Source organism: Aquila chrysaetos, chromosome 23, assembly GCF_900496995.4.
Source record: "Aquila chrysaetos chrysaetos chromosome 23, bAquChr1.4, whole genome shotgun sequence".
NCBI classification, from domain to species: domain Eukaryota; kingdom Metazoa; phylum Chordata; class Aves; order Accipitriformes; family Accipitridae; genus Aquila; species Aquila chrysaetos.
This window is the reverse complement of record NC_044026.1, coordinates 1,221,740-1,243,165: the sequence shown is the minus strand read 5'-3', so window position 1 is coordinate 1,243,165 and position 21,426 is coordinate 1,221,740. Positions and strand designations below refer to the sequence as shown.

The window sequence follows — 21,426 nt, the reverse complement described above, 5'->3', positions numbered from 1 at the left end:
TCCCTCCCTCCCCACCTCTGACATAAGTGACAACAATAAATGAACGTTTTAACTGAAGCATGGGGGAATAAAGCTCCCTACAGGCTAAGCAAGGAGGTACTATTCGATAGAATTCCTCGGGAAAATTTTGAGCTTGCAATACTTCAACAAAGCTCTATTATTACAGATGAAAGCCCTTGCATGTTTTTCATAACCAACAGCTGTACTGATGGGACGCACCACTTGGGAACAAGTGTTTAGCTCGCGTCTGGCAGAATCAGCAAATTCCACGACGATTTCTGCAAGTGCCAGGCAGGAGCCCAAAGCTCTTGCAGCTGCACCGAGCGAGGCGGCTGGCTGAAGGCCGCAGGGACGCAGTGCCTCGCGCCTGGCCGCGGCCCAGCGGCCCCTCCACCGACAACGGCGGCTTCAGAAATCCCCGGCTGCAGCCGCGCCGGCCCCCCGAAGACGCCCTGCGCGGACTCCTCGAACGGCTCTGTCGGAACAAGGCTGCTGGGTGGGAGCGATGACCCGCTGCAAGGGCAAGGGAGACGAGGAACCACGCGAGGACATCGGTGTCCCCGAAGCAGTCCCCCGCTTCGCAAGCTGACGTTGAATTTCCACCTGAACGAAGCAGCTCCCTCCCTTCTCCTCTCACTCACAAGGAAACAGCAGTAGCTTGAGAATTGCCAAACAGCTCGCTTTGGTTTTTTTTTTTTTGTGCCTGTACATCCACCTATCAGTTTATGATGTAGATACAGGCTGGAAATAAAAATTATTCAAGAAATATCTAAAGCGCTATTAAAAAAAAGCCAGTTCTTCTATATGCGGTAGATTGAACATGTGAAAAACAGTCTGTGGACAAAACTCTAATAAAACGTCACCATTTCTAAATGCAGACCACTTTTTTACTTACATGGTGCAACTGATTTTACCTCTAGGAGAGCAATATATATCTCAAATACATGTATTTCTCAAATAAGTACATGTATCTGTATATCATATAGATATAAGAATACTGATACATATATATATATATATATATATATATATATATATATATATATATGAAAGGATGTTTGAATGGATTGAATTCAAAATTCCTTCGGATAGTAGAAGCCAAACACATTAATGTTCCATTAAACCTAAGCTAAGAACAGAGCCATAGATAGTACCGTAACTGCTCTGCTCTTTTACAAATGTCTCACGCAAATAATCTCAAGGTAGAAAGCTTGCCAATTTATTTGTATTCAGGATTGAAATAAGATAATTTTGTCTCCAACCCAACTGATAATGTGCACTCTTCAAAACAAAACCATCTCTTGGGAAATGAACGGTCCAACATTAAGCCACTCCTGCTCACTTTGCCTCTGGTAATAATAAAAACCTACTGTAAAGCTTTTCATCTTCAAAGCATTTTACTAACATTACGTTCACATAACTCCTTTGCAACTTTACATCAAGAAGCAACCCAAGGCATATGAAGGGCCAAGAGATTTAAAATGGCGATAATGACTATTACATTGCAAAATCAGCTATAAAAACATGCTGTAAAATAACTGATGGATTTTGATTCTTCATAAAGAAAGCAGAACAAATACTGCCTCAGAGAAGCATCATGCCAACTTCACTTTAAGATACTGGATGTTCGCAACGGCTGTGGTTATGCAGCTAAGGACACCTTACAAATACGCGGTACCTACAGCTTCTCCGAAAAGCTGAAGGGCTATCATGTCATCTTACGGTTTATTCCCACACACAGACATCAAAGCAGTAGCGTTTTAAAGCTGATGGGGTACAAATGATCAACATGTAACCTCCATCAGGAAGTCGTGTCACCTTGAATGTTTCTGACCAGGGGATTTAGCAAAGACAGAAACTCTCCTAGCTCTTAACAGCTGCAGTCTATACACAACATTTAAACATGACCAGAAGAGTTCTCTGACACGGAGGTCAGCCGGCCTCTACACCCTCAGGCATCAGAGCAGGTTAACGCTCCAGCTGCCCATCAGGCACAGTCCCTGGACCATGGCAGCTCCTCACCAGTGGAAGAAGTTGTTGGGAGAGGATAGCTGGCACGGGCCAAAAACCTTGCCAAGGATCATTCGGATAATTTGCCAGTACAGATAATCATGTTTGGGTACCTGGGAATAAATATTCCCTGGCAGTGTTTAGTTTACCACTGCAGTAAAAGCCAATGTATATTCTTGTTTGCCTGTGGATCAAAACCAGGAAAAAAACCCCAAACACCTTGGAAGCACCAGCAGAGAATGCTGGTCAGGTCCTCAGCTGTTCGCTGTGTACTGCGCTCACACAAATAACGTTGTTAACTTCCTTTGTCCTTTCATGCCAATTTCTCTGCCTGATTACTAACCTGATTTCAAACCTCTCCATTTAATTATCACCTCCACTGCCCATGACATGCATGCACAATTGAAATTAGCACTGTTGGTTTTTTTTTTTTTTTTTTAAATTATCTAGAAAGGTATGAGGTATGAAGAAGACATCCCCTTGATCAAAAGAGATGCAATCTTCAGGCTTTGACAGAAAGGGATCAAGTAAGCAAGAATCAGTATTGCCTTTAGAGGTGCAGAGCCATACGATACGGGACTTGGCTTTTTTCCAAAACAGGAATCACAAATGCAATACCCCTACTCTAAAGCACAAAGCTAATATTAATATAAAGTGAGTCAGAAAATCTCTTGCGAGGCCACAAGAAAACAGCATTTGAATTTCTGAAAAGCGGGTAAAAACCTTTGAGAGAGACTTTGATTTATTTCCCAAAATAAAGCAAGCTTTTTTGAAAGGTGATGGGGCGAGAGATTGGGAAACAGTCTGGCTTTCCCGTAACTTTAAAATACAAACTCTGCACCATGGACATACACAACAGGAATATTTTGGGAAGCTGAATCCAAGCAGTAGCACCTGTAAACATGGAGAGTGAACTACAGTACCATTGTGCAGATGTGTGCAATTAAGGATTCTGGTGACAGACCACAGCTGTAGATTTGAAGGGAATGAACAGATCTTCAAACAGCTGCTTAACTTCCAGCTAACCACTACATGTTATGTGACATGTTATCAGATGCCATCCTGATGAAAATCTAGATTCCAACAGCTCACTGTTCTTCAGTTGAGCAACCAAACAACACCCCTCCAAACCCCAAAAGGTTTCTCAAAGTCTTAGCTTGTCTGAAAGCAACCGATAAGGCTCTGACTGCATACAGAAAAGAACTATCACAGGATAAACACATAAATAACAATTGCAAGACAACAGAATCATTAATAAGGAAAATGGAAGAAACTTCTATAACCCGTCTCATTGCTGTGAAGCTCAGTAGGTAAGGAAGAGTCTAAAGCTAATGTCAACAATCACTCAATCAACTTTACACATCGTCCATTAGTCAATGCAGATCTAAATAAATAAGCAAGCATACAGAGTCTCATCGGGGGCACACTATGAAAAAGGACCCCACAGATGTTTACCTGATCAACTTTCCTTGGCTATTAGTGAGAGATAGAAGGAGGGACAAAGCTTCGCTCAGTGGAAGCTGAGAAGACTGCAATCTCATGGGAAGAGAGACACAACAGCTTTATCCTTTGCCCTCCTTGAAGCCCTGTGTAGACAGGGCCAAGGTATGGTGTTCAGCATCTTGCATGTTTATCTTTTTGCTCTTTTCTCTGCCTCCAGAACGTATTGAGAGAAGTGCTTTCCATGGCAAAATCTACAAATAGTCTTCAAATTAAACAGCACTGAGTCTATTAAATAGTGAGGACAAATTTCCTTTGTGAATTATTGGTAGCTTTAGATAACCTCTGCCAAATTAAAATCAATACACCCTGAAAAAACTCCTGCTGTCTTGCCACCTCAGTTATTTTTGCATACAGGAACAGCACCGGTTTGGTTATGGTACTTATGGCAGTAATTGCTGGATTCAGTACTGGGTAGTCTCACCGTTGCCTCTCAGTGCACAACGTCAGAGTCTCTTATACTACTTTCAGTTTCGAAAAGCTCATACAGAAAACAAAAACTTTAAGTCAAGCTTTTTGCTCTTCATGACTCTTCTGTATTTCACTATCACACAGTAAAAACTGACGTAAAACACAGTTCTGTAGATCTTCATCTTGGTGAAAGCTTGATGTAATAAACTTTCCAAAACCAACGAAGAGCCTGAAAAAAGATGGTGGCTACTGCCCTAATATCACCCACAGTTTGTAAACATCTTCCAGAGCAGTTTGTAACAGATACTTGACAGGTGCCATCTGCTTGAAAGTCTGCTCTAGGCTGGTCACTGCCCAGAGTGGGAGGACGCTTGACAGCTAGGGCCTGAAACACAACTCCCATCCCCAGCCCTCCAAAAAAAGAAAATTTTGCCGTACACTGCATTATATTCAAAGACTGGCTTTCACCAAATGATCAAAAGCCACCAAGGCAATAGCTTTAAATTATTACAGAAAGCTCTAAACACAGCAGCTTTCCTCATTCAGGATGAATGACAGTCACCGCCGTTGTTTTCTAGAAGAGGGAAAGGAACAACGGTGATAAGGTGCAGCCTTGTCAAATTTTACATGGAAACAAGAAAACGTGAAGCAAAGTCAGCATGGGTGTAACGGGGGGCTACAGAAATAGTAGATAAGCGTGAATGACAGTGCAGACAGGAGGCAACGGGACCACAGCTCTTCACATGTGCTTTAGGCAGAGCTGGAACCACCTTAGTAATCAGAGATGTGGTTTGGATGTCACAAAACGCCAATCAGTGGGACCTCCTGCTAGAAAAGGACATGGGACACAAGCAAAACTGCTGTCACCTGATCAACTATACGGCTCCTCGCTGGAGAGTGTATTTTTCAAATTCTGCTCATTATCTGTGCACACTTGGTGTGACTGAGGCAACTCCAAATGCACTAAAATGTAGCATTGCAAAAGTCTGTTACGTAAACTCAAAGCCACTTTAAGTGGGCAGTTTCAAAAGCCAACCTAGAGTCTTATCTTCAAAGATGGAAAAAGCCTCTGATCTGAGGATGAAAGAGTTTTGCTTTTGTTTGTCCAAGCACTGCAGGTAATTATATTAACGTGAATCAAATGTTAGACCTGCTGACACTTAGATCCTGTCATGTTATACAGTACATCAAAAGAGCGAAAGATGGGACATAATGCGTAGCTCTAGAATTTAAGTAGTTATCTCAGAAAGTTAATTATTAACTATTGTGGTAAACCTTGGGTGAGGTCATTATGGGAAACTGGGTAAATAAGATAGGGAGAGAGATTATTCTGGAAAGGCCAAAGGAATTAAAGGCAAAACCAAATAGTGCAAAAAATGTTTGAGCATAAAATTAAACTAATTCTACATTCCGAGAGCAGCTATATTTGTCAGTGTTTAAATCATCATTCCTGTAAGTTAACTCCAAATTTCCAGAAGCCCAAAGGCTTGAGGCAGCCTCTTTCAGCCCCATGAACAGAACCGGAAACAACAACTTATTCTAGAAAAGTTCATCGATCCCATTATCAACTCATGGGTCTCTCACCAAGCACCTCCATCAGGTAGGGCAAATCTCAGTGACAACACAAGTGGCATGAAGCTGGCTGGACGCAATTAGAGACCAAAAAGAGATACATTTAGTATATTAAGATTAGTACATTAAAATGCCACCCCCCCAAAAAGTTTAGAAGACAAAATGGTCATTTTCACCTACCAGGCTGTTGAAATATCTTTCAATAGTGTCTACCCAGCGTCTGCAGATTAAACAATACCTATTTTCCTGCTACAATCTGATTAAATGACAGGGAAGAAAATGACAGAAAAACAAAGACCCTAATGAGAGAGGGACTGAATACTATTCAAATCAAGTCTTCCTTTTCATCCATTGAATAAGTTAATTTAGACACCAGAAGTGAACCTGGTAGGCTTCATCTGAATATTAGCAACACAGCAGCAAGAACAGCAACCCATCACCCAGGAGAAGCACTGGTGTCACAAGTTCATAGCAAGAGGCTGCTCTTAACATGCAGATACCTCAGTCTTTACTTGCTCCATATTCCACCTTCAAGGGAGTGAGAGTGTAAATGACCTACTGAGGTACGCATTAAGAAAAAATGCCACATTTACTATATCGTATTTTTCATATCCTAATAGTGACGACAAAACCCCAATGTTTTCTGCAGCTGCTACTTGGACACTCGACTCTCATTTAGGTATCAGACCTTCTGTTTCACTAGGAATTGGGCTGTCAACACACTACAGGCATCAGAGCCAAACCCGACCTCTTTAATAATGAACCCAAACACATTATACAAATGGGGTCACCTCTCTTATGCAGAGCAGAGCCTCTTGCATCCTGTGAGAAAGAGCCCCAAAGGAGAAGAAGCTATTGCTTGACTACTTTCTGAGATTTCTCACACAGACATGATGACAGCACTCAAGGTCAACCTTATCTAGCCTTGTAAAGATACCACAGGTATCAACAATCATTTTACGACCTGCATTTAGATATATCCAAACACTAAAACCAGTTGTAGTACGTTTTGATCTCAATCACATTACCAATGCATGTTATGACAATAGCCCCCCAAAGTATAATGATAACTGTCTTGACCTCATATTTTTGGAGTTCATGGAAGTGGTCCTGACCTATTAATAATTCCTGTGAACTGACTTGGTAAGTAGAATCTGTCAAGTATTCTTCCAAATGGGCTGCAATCAACCAAAACCTGTGACTTTAAAAGTGACAGAATAAAGTTCAGATGACAACGTAATTTCCCTCATACTGAAACAGACTTAAAGTGTCCCCAGAAAAACCAATGCATTTTTTTTAAAATGGCAAAACCAGTAAGTAAAGTGACAAGCTTTTATCACATCAGTATCTCTCTCTAGTTTACATTCAACTCTAAGGCACAGATGATAGTTGAATCAATACTCAGAAGGCTAGAGTATGTAAAATCAGCTGTGGACACGTGAGAAGACAGAACAAGTCTCAGTCTAAATATCTGCTTTGCTGATTGTCAGCTGGAAAAAAAGAATGAGACCCTAAAACCTTCAAATAATAATAATAGTAAAAAAAATGCAAAAGCAAATCCCAGGCATGCCTGCCTTCACTCAAACTCAAGAAAGATTAAATACCAAAGACATCTAATCCTGGTGTCAAATCACAGCAGTATGGCAAGCATTCAGAAGGATGAATTCGGCCACAATCTAACTGGAGTAAAACGCTCCTACACACATATACATCTCTTTCTGACATATCAGAAAGCAGCAAGAACAGCAGCACTCCCCGCAATGATGCTAAAAATCTCTGGCTACTTCTTGCATTTTGAGGAGGTAGCAAAACCTCTGTTAGTATCACGTGGGATAAGGACCTCTGCAACAAGAGGGAGGAAAGGGACTATAGTACGGGCTGAATACACCTCCCATCTTTTATTCACTCTGCAGCATACAGCAAAGAAGCAGCAGCTTTTTGCCAAGAAAGCTGGACACAGGAAACAGGTCTATAAACAAGTTCTGTCCATGGCACTGCACAACAGGATTAGAAACAGTTTAAGTATATGTCTCTGAGTCAGCACATACAAACTGAACTTTATCTCTCCCTAAGTACTTAGGAGAAAAAAAAAAAAACAAACAAAACCAAAACTTTCTCATGTGATTCCTAGCTAGGCTGCTGTCTAAACGAGGTTTGGGAGAAAGATCACAAAGTTTATGCCTGCATCTTCTCTGCAGGTGTAATAGGCATCCAGCAGCCAAGTCACTTGGGAGGCATCTTTTTGGTAATTGGAGCAATCTGTGCTTTCTCCTTGACTTTCCCTGGTGACAAGGATTCTTGGACTTCTTCCTGCAGCTGATTCAAAAGAAAGGTTAGTCCCACATTACACAGAAGTGTTTAATAGCTATCCTTAGCTAACAAAACTAAAAGGTATGAGCTTCCTCCCACAAAGGACCAATGTTTTTGAATCCACTCTCCACATAATGAATTAGAAAGGGCCAAAAATCTTAAGATTGTTCCTGGGCTTTCTTTAAGAGACTTGGCACTGGTTAAAAGTGCTCAAATAACTCATCAGGAGCTCGCTATCCATGACTCCCTTTCATGATTTTTTCAAATCATCAAAACATAGACAAAATCCAATAAAACTAGGTAAAATATGTTCCAGCAACCCTGATCTAAGCTAAGCTTCTTTATTAATGGTAACTGGCCTCAACACACAGGCCAGCTTCCTAAGAGTTTTCTCCCCAATTATTTGTACTTCAAACTGAAAAGAATAATCTTTTTCAAAATCCAACCCCCAAAACTTGAACTCTGCAATTAACTGTAAGACTTTCAGTAATTCTGGCAATCTTTCCTAGTCCATACAGACCCACAGATACAACCAGCTGAGAGGAAGGTTCTAGTTCTAAATCCACACCTAGTTCAAGGGTGACTTTTTTGGAGATAATGGAAAAATTACGTGACTTCTTCAGGACCCCAAGAAATTAATTACCTGACATCTCATTCTACTTCTCAGATAAAACTCTGGAGATAAAGGAGTGTATCGACTGTTGACTTTACAAATGGTCTGACAACCAGGTTACAAGTGGGCTACTCAGTAGTTATCTCGATCTTTCCTGGCCTACAGAGAAAGAAAAACTCTGCAAGATTAAGAGAATGTCCCTGCAAGAGGGGAATCTAACACAATAGATATTCTCTGTTCTTTTAAAATATAACCAGCTGGAGTCATATAGCTCATTTAACTCTGTGATCACTCACCTATCAAGGCAGGATAAGCTAACCCAACACAGGTATCCAAGAAGTCTATTCAACCTGCCCTGAGCCATGGAATTAACATGAGGAATATAAAAAAGCTCCTGAAAACTGTTCTCTAGAAAGTTCCCAACACTAATGCAAGAAAGTATGTACACATCTACAGCAGAAATCTACACAGAAAACTCTGCAATAAAACTTAATAAAATGCAAAAGCTAAGTTTTATCTTGTCTGTATTTGTGTAGAGTTTACAGTAGGAACACATCAGCTGAGAAAACAGAAATACGTAGCACAAACCAGGGGTAGTGGTGACAAGAGCAAGGCAGTTGTGACCAAGACTCAGTATACTCCTCTACTCAAAAGACCCCAGCTTCTGCAATACACACTTTTCACTTCTCCACAGGAAAGCAAAAAGTCAGTCAGCAGAAACATTGAACTGGTTGCTGGTCAGTTTTTAATTAATACTTTCATTAAAAAAAGTCGTTGTGGAAGGGGCCATAATGCATTTGACAGAATCCCCGAATAAAAAGGAGAAGCTGCTATTGATAAGATAATACTGACAATTCATGGCCCCTAGACACCCAGCTATCATTATTCAGCTCAGGTGGTGAGGACGCACAGAGTCCGGCGTGGAAGCTTCGTCTTTCCAGATCCCAGGCTGCCACGTGCAGTCCCAGCTCTCTTACCTTCACTGACAGGAACAGGGAATGAAGTCACAAGACAAAAACCACAGAGAAAGTTGCGTTAGGGGTGCCCCCAGCACGGGATGTTACACCAAAAGGAATGCCGGGATGGTCTGCAGCTGGGGCCACATGGAATTGCCCTGGCAATGCTGCAAGATGGATGCCCGTTTTCATAACCCTCCTTCTGCAATCCTACTCCATCGTTCTCGCATAACATTCCTCCCATCCTCGAAGTGACAGACATTTGCCAAGGACCTGAAACGCAACAGTTCCACTTCTAGCTCTCGCATACCTTCGCGAGTCATGCCGTCAACGATCCGCGGCAGCAGCTCTAACGAGCCAGAAGAGCCCTCGCGTTCGGGGGGCAGCAGCAAAAAAAGAGCATGTTCTTCCCTTGAGGTGATCCCCTGCGAGGTGAAGGCGGTAGGGAAAGGTAGCGGCAGCCAAGTCGCAGAGGAGGTGATAAAATGTCAGACTCCTGGCAGTACAAAATGGCAGCTGAACCCTGGCGAAATGCCAAGCTGTTCACTCAGTGAATTGAGGAGTACACGGGGGCCATAATTATGATTAGCATAATAAGAGAGTGGTACAACAGCTACCTAGTTACTCTGAAGGGTCACGGAGAAATCATAACAAAGCAAAGTTTTAAGGAGAGACACAAAAGAAAACAATGACGTAGCTGCTTGGTGGGTTTTACCCGGAGGTTCTTCCATGCGTGAAGTGCGGCCCGGGAGAAAGTACAAAGACTGTTTAAGAGATCAGGCTCTGAATCAAGAGCGGCCGGCCGTGGCTGCAGGACTCGAACGGCTCCACAACATATAAAAGATCATATGAAAAGTGTGACACTGAAGACAAAGGACCTTACGAGAAAAATAGGCTGTTTGTGTAAATTTGAATAAAACCTGGGCTCAATAGAGTCAGTCAAGATTTCTTCCTTTCTTACCAGAAAACTGTTTTCTCTTTTCCTCAAATGAAGCAGAAAAGACGACATAAAAATATAAGAAAATTTAAAAAACAAAATCTGAACATTCTGATATTTGCACTTTTTCATTTGGAATGTCATATAAACAATATTTACAGATCCATTGCTTCATGCAATTAGCCAGCTGTCTGGGTGAAATTAATGAGAGTTTTAATAAAAGTATTAAACATTGAGTTTCAGAATTAAACCTATATGGATATGAAAATTCCTAGATTCATTGTATTTTGTACATCTGGAGGAATTTATAGACAGAGCTTATGTTTAAAATCAAAAGTTCTCTTTGCGAATAGAAAGATTGGAGATTTCACAGAGATCTGAATTCCACAAAAGACACTGAGAATCTTTTTGTATGAAAAAAATACCCTTATTTAGTAGGCACAGTCTGGTCCTCCATCAACAGAAATTTTACTGTTTACACACTGTCACCTCCCTTTTTCTCTATGCTGCTTCTGTTTCACCTATTAACCTTTTCCATTACCAGAGACATCAAGAACCCTGTGTATACGAAAAATGCTTCTCCCAAGGCAAAGTCAACTCCTTCCCATACAAGACAACCATATGCTGTATCCCGAGTGTCATCCATCAAAACAGCCTAAGTTATGAGCTAATACTGCCATTAAGATTCTCCATCTCATTTGCTATGGCATGATATCAGACAGAACATCAACTGAAGACGTGCCTTTTGGATTTGAGAGGCTAACGCAGTTGGACTGGTAAAATCCTACCCTTCTATCTTCCCCTTGCTTTCAAACATCATTTTTTTCCCTGTCTAAAATCCACAAAGTCATGGGTTTCTTCTATCTTTGAAAAAAAACCAAAACACCCTGACAAAACACAACCCTCGGTATCTGTTTAACTGATTCTTTCTAAGCACCTCTCTACACCGACAGGAATGAAACCCACCTTCAGAATGTAATGAACTTATGGCTTCCAACTGCAGGCATCCCCATAAGGGAGATCATATTCTTCTCAGACACCAAAATATTTCTACTGTCATAAATCCTTCCTGACAGCAGTATCTGACAAACACGATTTTAAATTACGTTTTTTCTAGCTTAATCACAGCTTTGCTATGTACACCAACAGACTTTGACACGCACTGGTGCAAGCTAAGCTCAGTGACATATACCTAAGACACACATGTTAATTCTCATTTGCAGTGCTCACTGTAAACCATCACAACACCTACTTGAAATGATTTATCCTGTAAAAGTTCACCAATCAGTAACATATTTCAGAACACAAATTCAGGGAAGCGCATGCTGATTCTCCCTATTAGGACAGTTGTTTATTAAGATGATGAAAAGTTTAATAAACCCTGTATTTTAGATCATTTTAGAACATCCATTGATTCCCAGGAATAGGTGTGTATCTAATGCAACACATTTATGAAGAAAAATGAGAATCAGCGTCTCTCTTGCCTAGGAATTTTGCATAAATGACTATATACACAGCAGTGACAGGAAAAAAGATATGCTACTGTTAAATACTATTAGGACTGAAGAAGCAAGAGAACATACTCTATTTGCCTTTCAAATGCAGATTCTAAAATGCTGACTTATAGTGATTCTTAGTTCTGGATTTTGCTACTGTTCACAGTTAAATGCATTACAATCACAGAACACATGTCAGCAAGTAGCGGCAAGCAAGATCTTTGCTTTTTAAAAAATTGTACTTTGACAGTAATGAAAAAAAATTCACAACTGACTGTTCTATATTAAATATCTAACTGTTTCTAATGAAAGGACAAACCAAGGAGTTTTTGTAATCTCCAGCTCACCCATCCTGTAACTCAGAAAAAGAAATAATGCAAACTAATCAAATGTCAGACCGAAACGTTCAAACTAGTAATCCTGTCTTGCTCATTTAAACAAAAGATAAGTCACTTACAGAACTGGATGAACAATCAACTCTGGACTATATGATTTGATTACTGTTGCTGCATCTTTGGTACAAAACACATGGGATAAATCTGCACCCTAAAAAAGAAAATTTGCAAACAGAATTATCAAATTTATACTTAATAATAACTTTATCATTCCAAAGTTTACTCAGTGAATAATTCACCTGCATTCTTACTTCTCAGTAGTTAAAGCAAACTTTATTATTTTTTCTATTTTGGCTTAGGCTACCACTCACTGTTTTGGAGAAAATTTTTTTGTATCTAACATCCAATATAATTTTTTTTTTTTTGTTTCTCACCAACAGGATGACTGAAAACACAGATCTTGAACATTTACTCACTTGAGAAATGTTTCTCATTTGCAGATGAGCAAAGAATGAAAAGTCACACATACAATAAGAAGAACAGCAAAAGAACACAGCTCAACAAGAGACAAGCTACATTAGGGAGGAAAAACAATACTGTAATATACTGGCAAAATATAGCTACGGCAATCGTTGAGTACATTTCCAGCCCTAACATTTTTACTCGATGGGCCAAATCTGTATCAGATAAAGGCTGGCACAATTTCAACAACACACCTTAAGTTAAATAAACATTAAAGCTGATGAGTTTAGCCTCCAGCTTCTGTTATCAATTAAAAAAAAAATCAGACATCCACATAAAAATTATGTAAGCAGTGACCAGAAAGCCTGATCTATCTGTCTTGCATATTGAAATTTCCCAAGGTTAAGAAAATGTCTCCTCTGCTTTACCACTACATATTTAACATTTCAAGCTACTAAGCAACGCAGAGATTTGATCCTGTGACTCTTTATGTGCAGATAGAATGATCTGAGACCAAGTGACTTCAATAGGGGACCTCCTAGTATGCTACCGTATTTGCACTTAGTGAATAGAAAGCTGAGTGGCCTTATTATAAGATCATTAAATAGTATCATTTCAGTTTTTAAATCCTTGAGAGACTGCATCCTGGGGGGAGAGGTGGTGGTGGTGTGTGGAAATACCTGCATCAGTTACCTACTGATTGAAACAAATCTTCAAAAAGAAGAACATACACCATGACCTGAAAGTACCAACACACTATAGAGAGTACTGAAAAGTGTATGTATTATGTAAGCATGATTTGTTTACATTTGAATAATCACAACTGTATTTATGTAGTCTGCAGTAAATATATTTTTAGCCAGTTCATATGTCACTAAAATAAGGAAGTTCACACTTCCAGGAAAAAAAAGCTTAGAAAATACTTCTGCTAAAGATTATAATGTAAATAAAATGTGCTATTAGAAGTTCCATTAAACTCAATGAACAATCTTTAGACTTACAGCACGTAAGAATTTTACTAGCCTAAAGCTGTAAGTTTTGAAAGGAAGTTACTTCATTCAACACACTTATCAGGCCCAGGAAAAAATTTGTGAAGAACAGACTGCAGCACTGAAAACGTAACTTTAAACGATAATCTAGATTTACTTTATTGTTCACTTTTGGAGAAAATATTTCATCAAGTTTTGAAATTTCCTATCCAAGCCTCTGATAAAACAGTTCTCCCTCTAAATTTTCAATTTTTTGACGTTATGTCTAACTTCACCTTATACAGAGAAAATATTTACAAAAAACTTAACAAATGACACATATTTACAAAGTATTTTTACAAATCCAGAACTAAGTATTTTCTTAGTTAAACAGAAGACCTTTTAGAACTCAAATTTCATGTGCAGCACAGAATGAATGCTTTTAAAAAATGGCGCTTGGCCAATATAAATGATGAAAAGTTCATTTTGGATTGGTATAGAAGAACACGTACCACTTTGAGAGCTGTAATTGCAGCAAAATACGGTGCTCCAGTGTATCTAGAATGAAATACAATTTAGGTTAGAAAACACAGTCATGAGATTAGATAATCTGGAAATCAGCCTGCCATAATGAATTCAAGAGCAAACTGAAAAAAAACCCCAACTTTCTCTTTCGTTTGCTGTAAAAGACAGATAAAATCTTGCTATACTGAAGCCAATCTCAAATCTTGCTTTGATTTCAAAGGCACAGGATTTTACCTTAGCCACCTGATCCTTTCACAGAAATATTTATAAAGATCATGCCATAAAAAAAGCAAACTCTTCTCAGACAACCAGCTTAAAAGTTTAGAGACAAACAAAAAACAAGAGTCAAGCACTGTTTGCAAGGCAAGTCTAGGATCTATGACCCGGATCAATCCCATCTGGTTTTAGATACTTAACTAAAGTGCCTAAACTGTGATTCCAGTTGCCCTAAATTCTCTTTATGAAGACTGAAGAGAGAGATATGGACAGAATCACCCTCCAGAGGTGCTGCCTTCTGCCAAGAGGTAAGAACCTAAGCCCATCAGACCAACAGGAAAACTAACTCCTGGCTAATCAACACAGCTATAAGACAGCACCTTTTTGCTCTTTATAGAATGTTTATTAATGGCAGATGTCCAAGAGCGGATCTCTCTTACAGGAGGAAGATGCGACCTCTATTTCCCAAGAGGAAAACGAAAACCAGGAAGGTGTAGTGGCTCATTCGAAGTGTTGTGCAGATTACTGAACATGGCCAAGAAAAGAATAGAGCTTGGTTTATTTCTAGGTCAGTACAGCATTTAACTGATTTATACTCTATCTCTTTTTTCCCTGAATCATGCTATTTTACTCCAGAACACAAAATGAGGTATTGAGAGAAATCTAGTAAGCACCACAGTTTATCAAAATAAAAAGCGCGCAGTAAGGAAATATTCTATTCCCAATTTAAGAGACACAGTTCCCAAACTTCTGTTTAACTTACTCTTGACATCCTCCAACAATGCCTATACGTCCATCTTGACCTTTATGCCTTTTCCCTGTTAGAGGAGGGATAACATTGCGCACCAGTTGAAAAATATTCTCCATATCCTTTAGAGAGTGTGTTCTGTGCAGTGAAAAAGATCTCTCTATAACTGAAAAGAAGAAAATAAGTGTTACTTTAAAGTATGTTCTTTCTTAAACTACCATCAGCATTTCTTTTAAGCACTCATAAACGCTAATAAAATCACTCAAAGATATATAAAGTGACACACTTCTAAAAAACAAACGCTTCATCACTTAAAGGCCTTTAAAACAGTGAGTAACTAGGGAAGGTGATCATTTTAAAAATGAATTTAGGGTCTGATGCAGACAATATTCCCACTGACTGTTCACAGTCCTAATTTAGGGCTCAGGTACAGAAAGAAACAACAGCCCAGAATAGTTATATGAACATTTTGTAACTAGAAATATCTTCTTAGTTCAGCCTAAAATCACTTCCATAATTAAGCTCAACCGAAATAGGTACACTTAGTAAGGACTAAACACATCCAGACACAGAGCAAGCACAGAGCAACTAAAACCACATTTTAAACATACACCCTACCTTATTTTTCGCTTGCCCTTAAAGACTTCCACCTCTTAGCAGAATCGGGGCCTATCTCACTGCTTTTTTTATTTTGGCAGGTGGTTACAAAGCATAATGAAAGTCTTTCTGCAAAACTATAATCCAACACACTAGGTGCAAACATTACAAATATCACACAAAGATAATAGTTAGCTACCATACAACTACAGATCTCTGGCGCAAAGCTACATATTAAAACAACTGCATACTCAGAAGGCTAGATACTCAAATTACTGTTTCAAAAGACCACAGAAATTTAGAAGAAAAAAGTATTTCAAAAATTACAACTAAAGAGAATTAAACCGTTCACCTAACATGGGACAAACTTGAAGATCAGTACTTCTATCAATGATGTGTTAAATATATATTGCAGTAAATACACTAAAAGAGTAAGTTCTGTTTCAACAAAGCTCCTCATTAACTGTACAATTCTGTTCAGAAAAGCGGTTTATTTGAATGTTAGTATTAGTCTGCTAGACCGTAGCTATGCTTACTTTCTTTTTTACAGATGTTCTAAAAAGCTTTAAGGAACTGCTATATAGTAATACATAATTATGTAAAACTAACTCCCACGATACTCCTTATTTTCAGCTGTATAAAATTGAGTAATTCCCCCCTGCCCCAACTCCAAAATCTAGGGGCAGGGGGAGGGAAGAGGAAAAACTCTTCAGAAATTTTAGACATAATAATGGGGAAAAAATGATGTAATAAACAAGAAAACTCTGCATCTGTGCGCTATCAGCCAAAAGCATCTTTTTCTGTGTCTTCCACAGAGCCTAAACCTAAACTGGATGCGCTAATCTTCAGTAATAATATGCTTCAGTGTTCAATAATGATAAATACTCCTGGCTGATCTTTTGCTTTTAAAATTGTTCTATAATACAGGCATCCCATTCCTATTGAGATAAAAAAAATAGAAGAAAAAAAAAAAAACACCACCCTGTTTTGGATTATGGCCAAAATAGCACTGCAGTGACCCAGAGGAGAACAAACCCAGCTCATCTCCCCTGGAAATAGGGCAGATTATTTTCTTTAAATCACACTTCATACACTCACTGGTTTTCAACCACACAAGAGATATACTTATCATATAGCTTGTAACCCTTAAAATGCAATGTTGTTATGAAGGTCCTCTCTTTCTTTGTTGCTGTTTTTTGTTTATATGTAAATATGAAGTGATTGCTTAATAAATGGGGAGAAAACAGAGAATTATGCAAAGAGCAATTCTTAATAGAGCTCCGCTTACCTAGAGAAACACTAAGGCACATTTAGCTATAAACAACTGAAATCTTAATTCCTTAAAAGATGTGCTGCCTGAAGCGTTATTTTCACATCTTATAAACGCTTTGTTACACCTTTACCAATTAAAAGATTAGAATCCTGAGTCGTTCTTGCTACAGTTAAATATATATAAAAAGCATTTTTGCACAGTGTAATATGATTGCACACCTCTATGATAAAATCCAGCAGGAAAAACTGAACTTTAGTTTCACGTCTTTACAGATAAGGAAACTCTTTCAGCAAAAAACCTTTCAGAAGTAATGGCAAGGCCTTGTGGGTACCATCACCCCAGTCTAGAACCTCAAATGATTTCCCTAAGAGATTTTCTAAAGCACTTCAGGTCTCCTTTTAATTTAAAAGTGAAAACAACATTTAAAACACAGAATCCATACGTACGCCATAATTTATCTACAGAAGTCTGCTGCCATCGAAGAATGCTACAGACCAACTATCCACTCAAGAAGAAACACAACCAAGTCAGCCAGCCTAAAGCCTCAACAGACCTAACTATGCGGTCCCCCACGCATTTTACAGGGAAACACAGTATGTAACGCAGCACTGAAAAGGCTCCAAGATCCTCTCAGGAATCGGAGAATGCCCTTTAGGATCTGGCATGCTGGATTATTATTCAACTCTGAGGCTGGGTGGGTTTTTTTTTTTCCTTTTCAAATCACACTTTTTTCTTCCAAGCAGTGTGAAATTCAGAATTAAAACAGAACAAGACTTGTTTCGTTTCCAGGCGGCAGGCTACAACCACCAAGCCTCAAGCTGACTCTGGTTCCAGTACTGATAGAGTATCCCTGTTTTCCTCCTGCCCATGCAGTCTACCTCCACGCACAAAGACACTACGATAAAGATAAATGACACGGAGCCACAGATCCCGAGAAGTCTGTTAATGAATGCTAATATCTGATTATCAGCTTCTGGCCCACACATAAGGTACAGAAGGAAAAGTCTGTGCATAAATACCAGCTCTAGAGTTACTGCTTTGCCTTTTTCTTTAAAATAAACTCAGATGCCCAAAGAATTTATAAACGAACTGGTGTAGAAGAAAAACATATGCCTGTATTTTCATCTTCTACTACACCTACTACAAGAATATGATGTTTAATTAAAAGATAAGATTCAGAATTTTGATTGAAAGGAATTTATTTTAAAGAAGCTGGATTTTAACATTTGACTTACTTCAGTGTAGGCAAAACTCCACCCTTTTCCCAACCCTGAAAAAACATATGCACAGACTTAACTTCACATACTGGGTTAGGCCCATTAACTTCAACAGCAGCAGAATTTCCGCTACAAGGTACCTAATGTTTCCAGACAGCTTTCAGCAAATGTGCTGCTTGCCTTTTATATACAAAACTTCTCCTAACTTCAGTTTACAGAGACGTGAATGTGGAAGGAAGTCCCCCATGTTTACAGGGTTCAAAAGGTGTGATTTTGCTTATTAAAATCTGTTATAACTAACGTATCTATATTAAATAATCAGTACAATGGTACGAATGATGTTTTAATTTCATTTTACATCAGACAGACACCTTCACCACAATATTAAATAATTCCAATTAGCTTTTATTTTCAAAAGCTACTTACTACCAGTGCTTTCACACAGGAGTTTAAAAAAAAATAGCTTTTATTTATGCTATAGAAGGAAGTACCTATCGGTGGAGAAAGTGCTGCTGTCATAGCATTATAATTAAAGTTATCCCCATATGAACGATGGTTCGCTCTCTGAGGTGGACTCGCTGGTATAGATTGTGACCTTTGTGATACCGTAGAAGAAATTCCTGCCAACATCTGTCCCAACATCTGTAACATCTGGAGCTCTCGAGCATGCTCAGCTTCCCGACGCTTGTCCTCAATTTTGAGCCTCTGCTCTTCGTATCTGTAAAATTTCTCTTCCGTGTCCACGCTCTGCTGCAGGAATTTTTCCATCATTTTATCCAACGTTAAATTTGCATGGCGTTTTTTTGATCTTTTGGGCTGATTGAGAGGTGGGGTAATAGTTGGAGCATTGATTTCTTTAAAGCCTAAAACAAAAAGAGAGACAATTATTTTTCTGATGAAAAATAATTTTGTAAGAAAGCAGCAAAAAAAAAAAATCTCCCTATGAGACGTGCACCCAACGTGTCACAGAGGTGTTATACTTTTTCAATGTGAATTGTAATTATTTCAGATATTTTAATTTCAGAGTACCAAAGCAAAACCACAAGCTTCTACAAAGTTATGAAGGTAACACGAAAAATCGCACAGAGGCATCTTTTAACTGTTGTAGTACTAAACTTCAACAATAGGAGTCTTTTTGATCTTCTAAAAAGGTTTAAGTGAAGGCTATTAAATAGTTCGGCCTCATTTATGTATTGCAGGTAATTACATTAATCTAAATTGAGTTTCAGTCTGTTGGCATTCTGGATTTGCATTTCAAAAGAACATTAGTGTAAACAACTCTTTGATGGGGTTTATGTGTAAAAAGAAGGTTGGTTAAACGTCAACCAATTGGCAGATTCCTCAGTGATGTCAACTTCTGAAGACAGGTTCACGTTTATATTAAAACCACGGCATTAATCTAGATTTAAAACAAACAAATAGCACTGCCCCCCCCCCCCCCCCGCCTCCACAACACAAATACGGAGCTGAGGGTAAAGAACGAGCAAGGAGAGGACAGGCTTTATCTAAGGGCTGTTCCTGTCCGCAAGCCCGCTAAAGTTAGAAGCGGTGTTTCTGAAACAACTCGAGCCATTAATTACGTAAAAGCTCTCCCCTAGCTTTCTGGCCCATCTGCAACAATAAGCAGATTTTTCAGGTATTATCGTCATCATCGTTTTAATACCGATTAACACAATTGCACCCAGTCTGCAGGGAAGGGGAAAATCCCCCAGCGCGCAGGACGCCTGTGTTCTTGCACAGCGCTACCTGACACTTTTGTCTGGATCATCCCCGCGCTGGTTTCCCACCGGTGAACACCGATAAAAACTCGCCGCGCTCTCCGTGCCCCACCATCTCCCGCTACCCGCTCTGCAGCATTTCCCGCCCCGCGCAGCAGCCCGCTCCCCTTCCAGGCGGCCTCGGCCGTGGCGGGGGGGGGGTTACCTCGGGGACGAGGAAGGTGCTGGGGATGGAGGGGGGGGCATGGGCGGGTTTCGGAGCGCAGAGGACGGGGCGGGAGGGAGGAGGGCAAGGCAGAAGCCACTAGAAGCACGCTAGCGGGAGAGGGGCGCCGGCGGCCGGGCTGCGGGAGCCCGGGGGGGGCCGCGCCGCTCCGCGGGGTGAGGCGGGACACACACACACACACGACACGACAGCCGGGGCCGGGAGCCCCGCCGGCTACTCACCGTCGCCCGGCGGCACGGGGATGGCGAAGGGGGGGCACTCCACCTTGATGGGGTGGTCGGCGTAGGAGGAGCACTCGCCGGAGTCCTCGGTGAAGTTGTCGCGAGGGGACTCCAGCTCGGCGTCCTCGTCCAGCTCGGCGTCCACCTCGCGGCTGTTGTGCGGCGTGCCCGGCGTGGGCGGCCCGGCCAGCGGCCCCGCCGGCTGGGCGCCGTCGGGCGGGGGGGCCAGCGGCTCCGGGGCGCCGTCGGGGCCCCCCCGGCAGCTGAGGATCCGGTCCATCTCGTCGTAGTACTTGCATATCTTGCGGGCGTGCCCGTTCTTCTTCAGCCCGTCCCGGGCCTGGTAGTACTGGCGCTTGAGGCCCTTGATGCGGATGCGGCACTGCTCGGGGGTGCGCTCGAAGCCCAGCTCGGCCAGGCGGCAGGCCACGTCCCGGTACACATGGCTGTTCCGAAAGTTGCCGTCCAGCGCCGACTGCACGTCCGCCTCGCCCCAGATCTCCAGCAGCGCCCGCGTCTCCAGGTCCGACCACAGGAAGCCCCGCGTGTTCGTGATCATCCTTGGCCGGCCGGGGTCACTGCAATGGCCGCGCACCGGGGAGAGGGAGGGAGGGAGGGCGGGCGGGAGGGACGGAGGGAGGGAGGGGGAGAGCGAGGGAGGGGCGGAGGAGGGCGGCGGGGAGGAGGGAGGGGGGGTTTAATGCCCGCTCTCCGCTCTGCCGCCGGGCGCCTACGCCGGCCCCGGCCGCGGCGCGGCGGGAAGCGGCGGGCAGCCGGGCCCCGGGCCCCGCATCCCAGCCCGGGCCGCCGCCAGCCCGCACGGACGGACGCCAACAAAACTTTCCGGGCGCCGCTTTGCGCTGCGGGCACCTGCAAAATGCTGGGGGGGGGGGGGGGGGGGGGGGCGAGTAAAAAAAAAAAAAAAAACCAAACAAAAAAACCCAACCCCCCCCCCCCCCCGGCTCGCCCCGCTCCTAAAACAACGATAAACGGAAAAATAAACGAGCGGCCCTCTCCCCCGGGGCAGGACGCGCCAGCTACCCCGCTCAGGCAGTCATCCGTGGGCGGGCGCTCCCCCGCCCCGGGCTCCTCCGGGAGCGGCAGGACGACGGCGC

At 41.5% G+C, this 21,426-nt stretch overlaps 1 protein-coding gene across 5 annotated transcripts in view; it reads right to left on the bottom strand.

The window, feature by feature from the left end:
• Window positions 1–21,426, bottom strand: part of NAXD (NAD(P)HX dehydratase) — a 51,999-nt gene that overhangs the window by 29,376 nt on the left and 1,197 nt on the right. For 3 of the 5 annotated variants that reach the window (XM_029998766.1, XM_029998767.2, XM_029998765.2), the window contains exons 2-6: window positions 20,312–20,889; window positions 18,638–19,009; window positions 15,075–15,225; window positions 14,083–14,128; window positions 12,263–12,351 (exon numbers count right to left, since the gene is read on the bottom strand). In XM_029998766.1, the coding sequence (XP_029854626.1) occupies window positions 12,263–12,351; window positions 14,083–14,128; window positions 15,075–15,225; window positions 18,638–19,009; window positions 20,312–20,870 (1,217 nt within the window). In that variant the 5' untranslated portion in view covers window positions 20,871–20,889. The remainder of the gene's footprint in view (window positions 1–12,262; window positions 12,352–14,082; window positions 14,129–15,074; window positions 15,226–18,637; window positions 19,010–20,311; window positions 20,890–21,426) is intronic. The other 2 variants (XM_029998769.2, XM_029998768.1) reach the window with 1 other exon arrangement.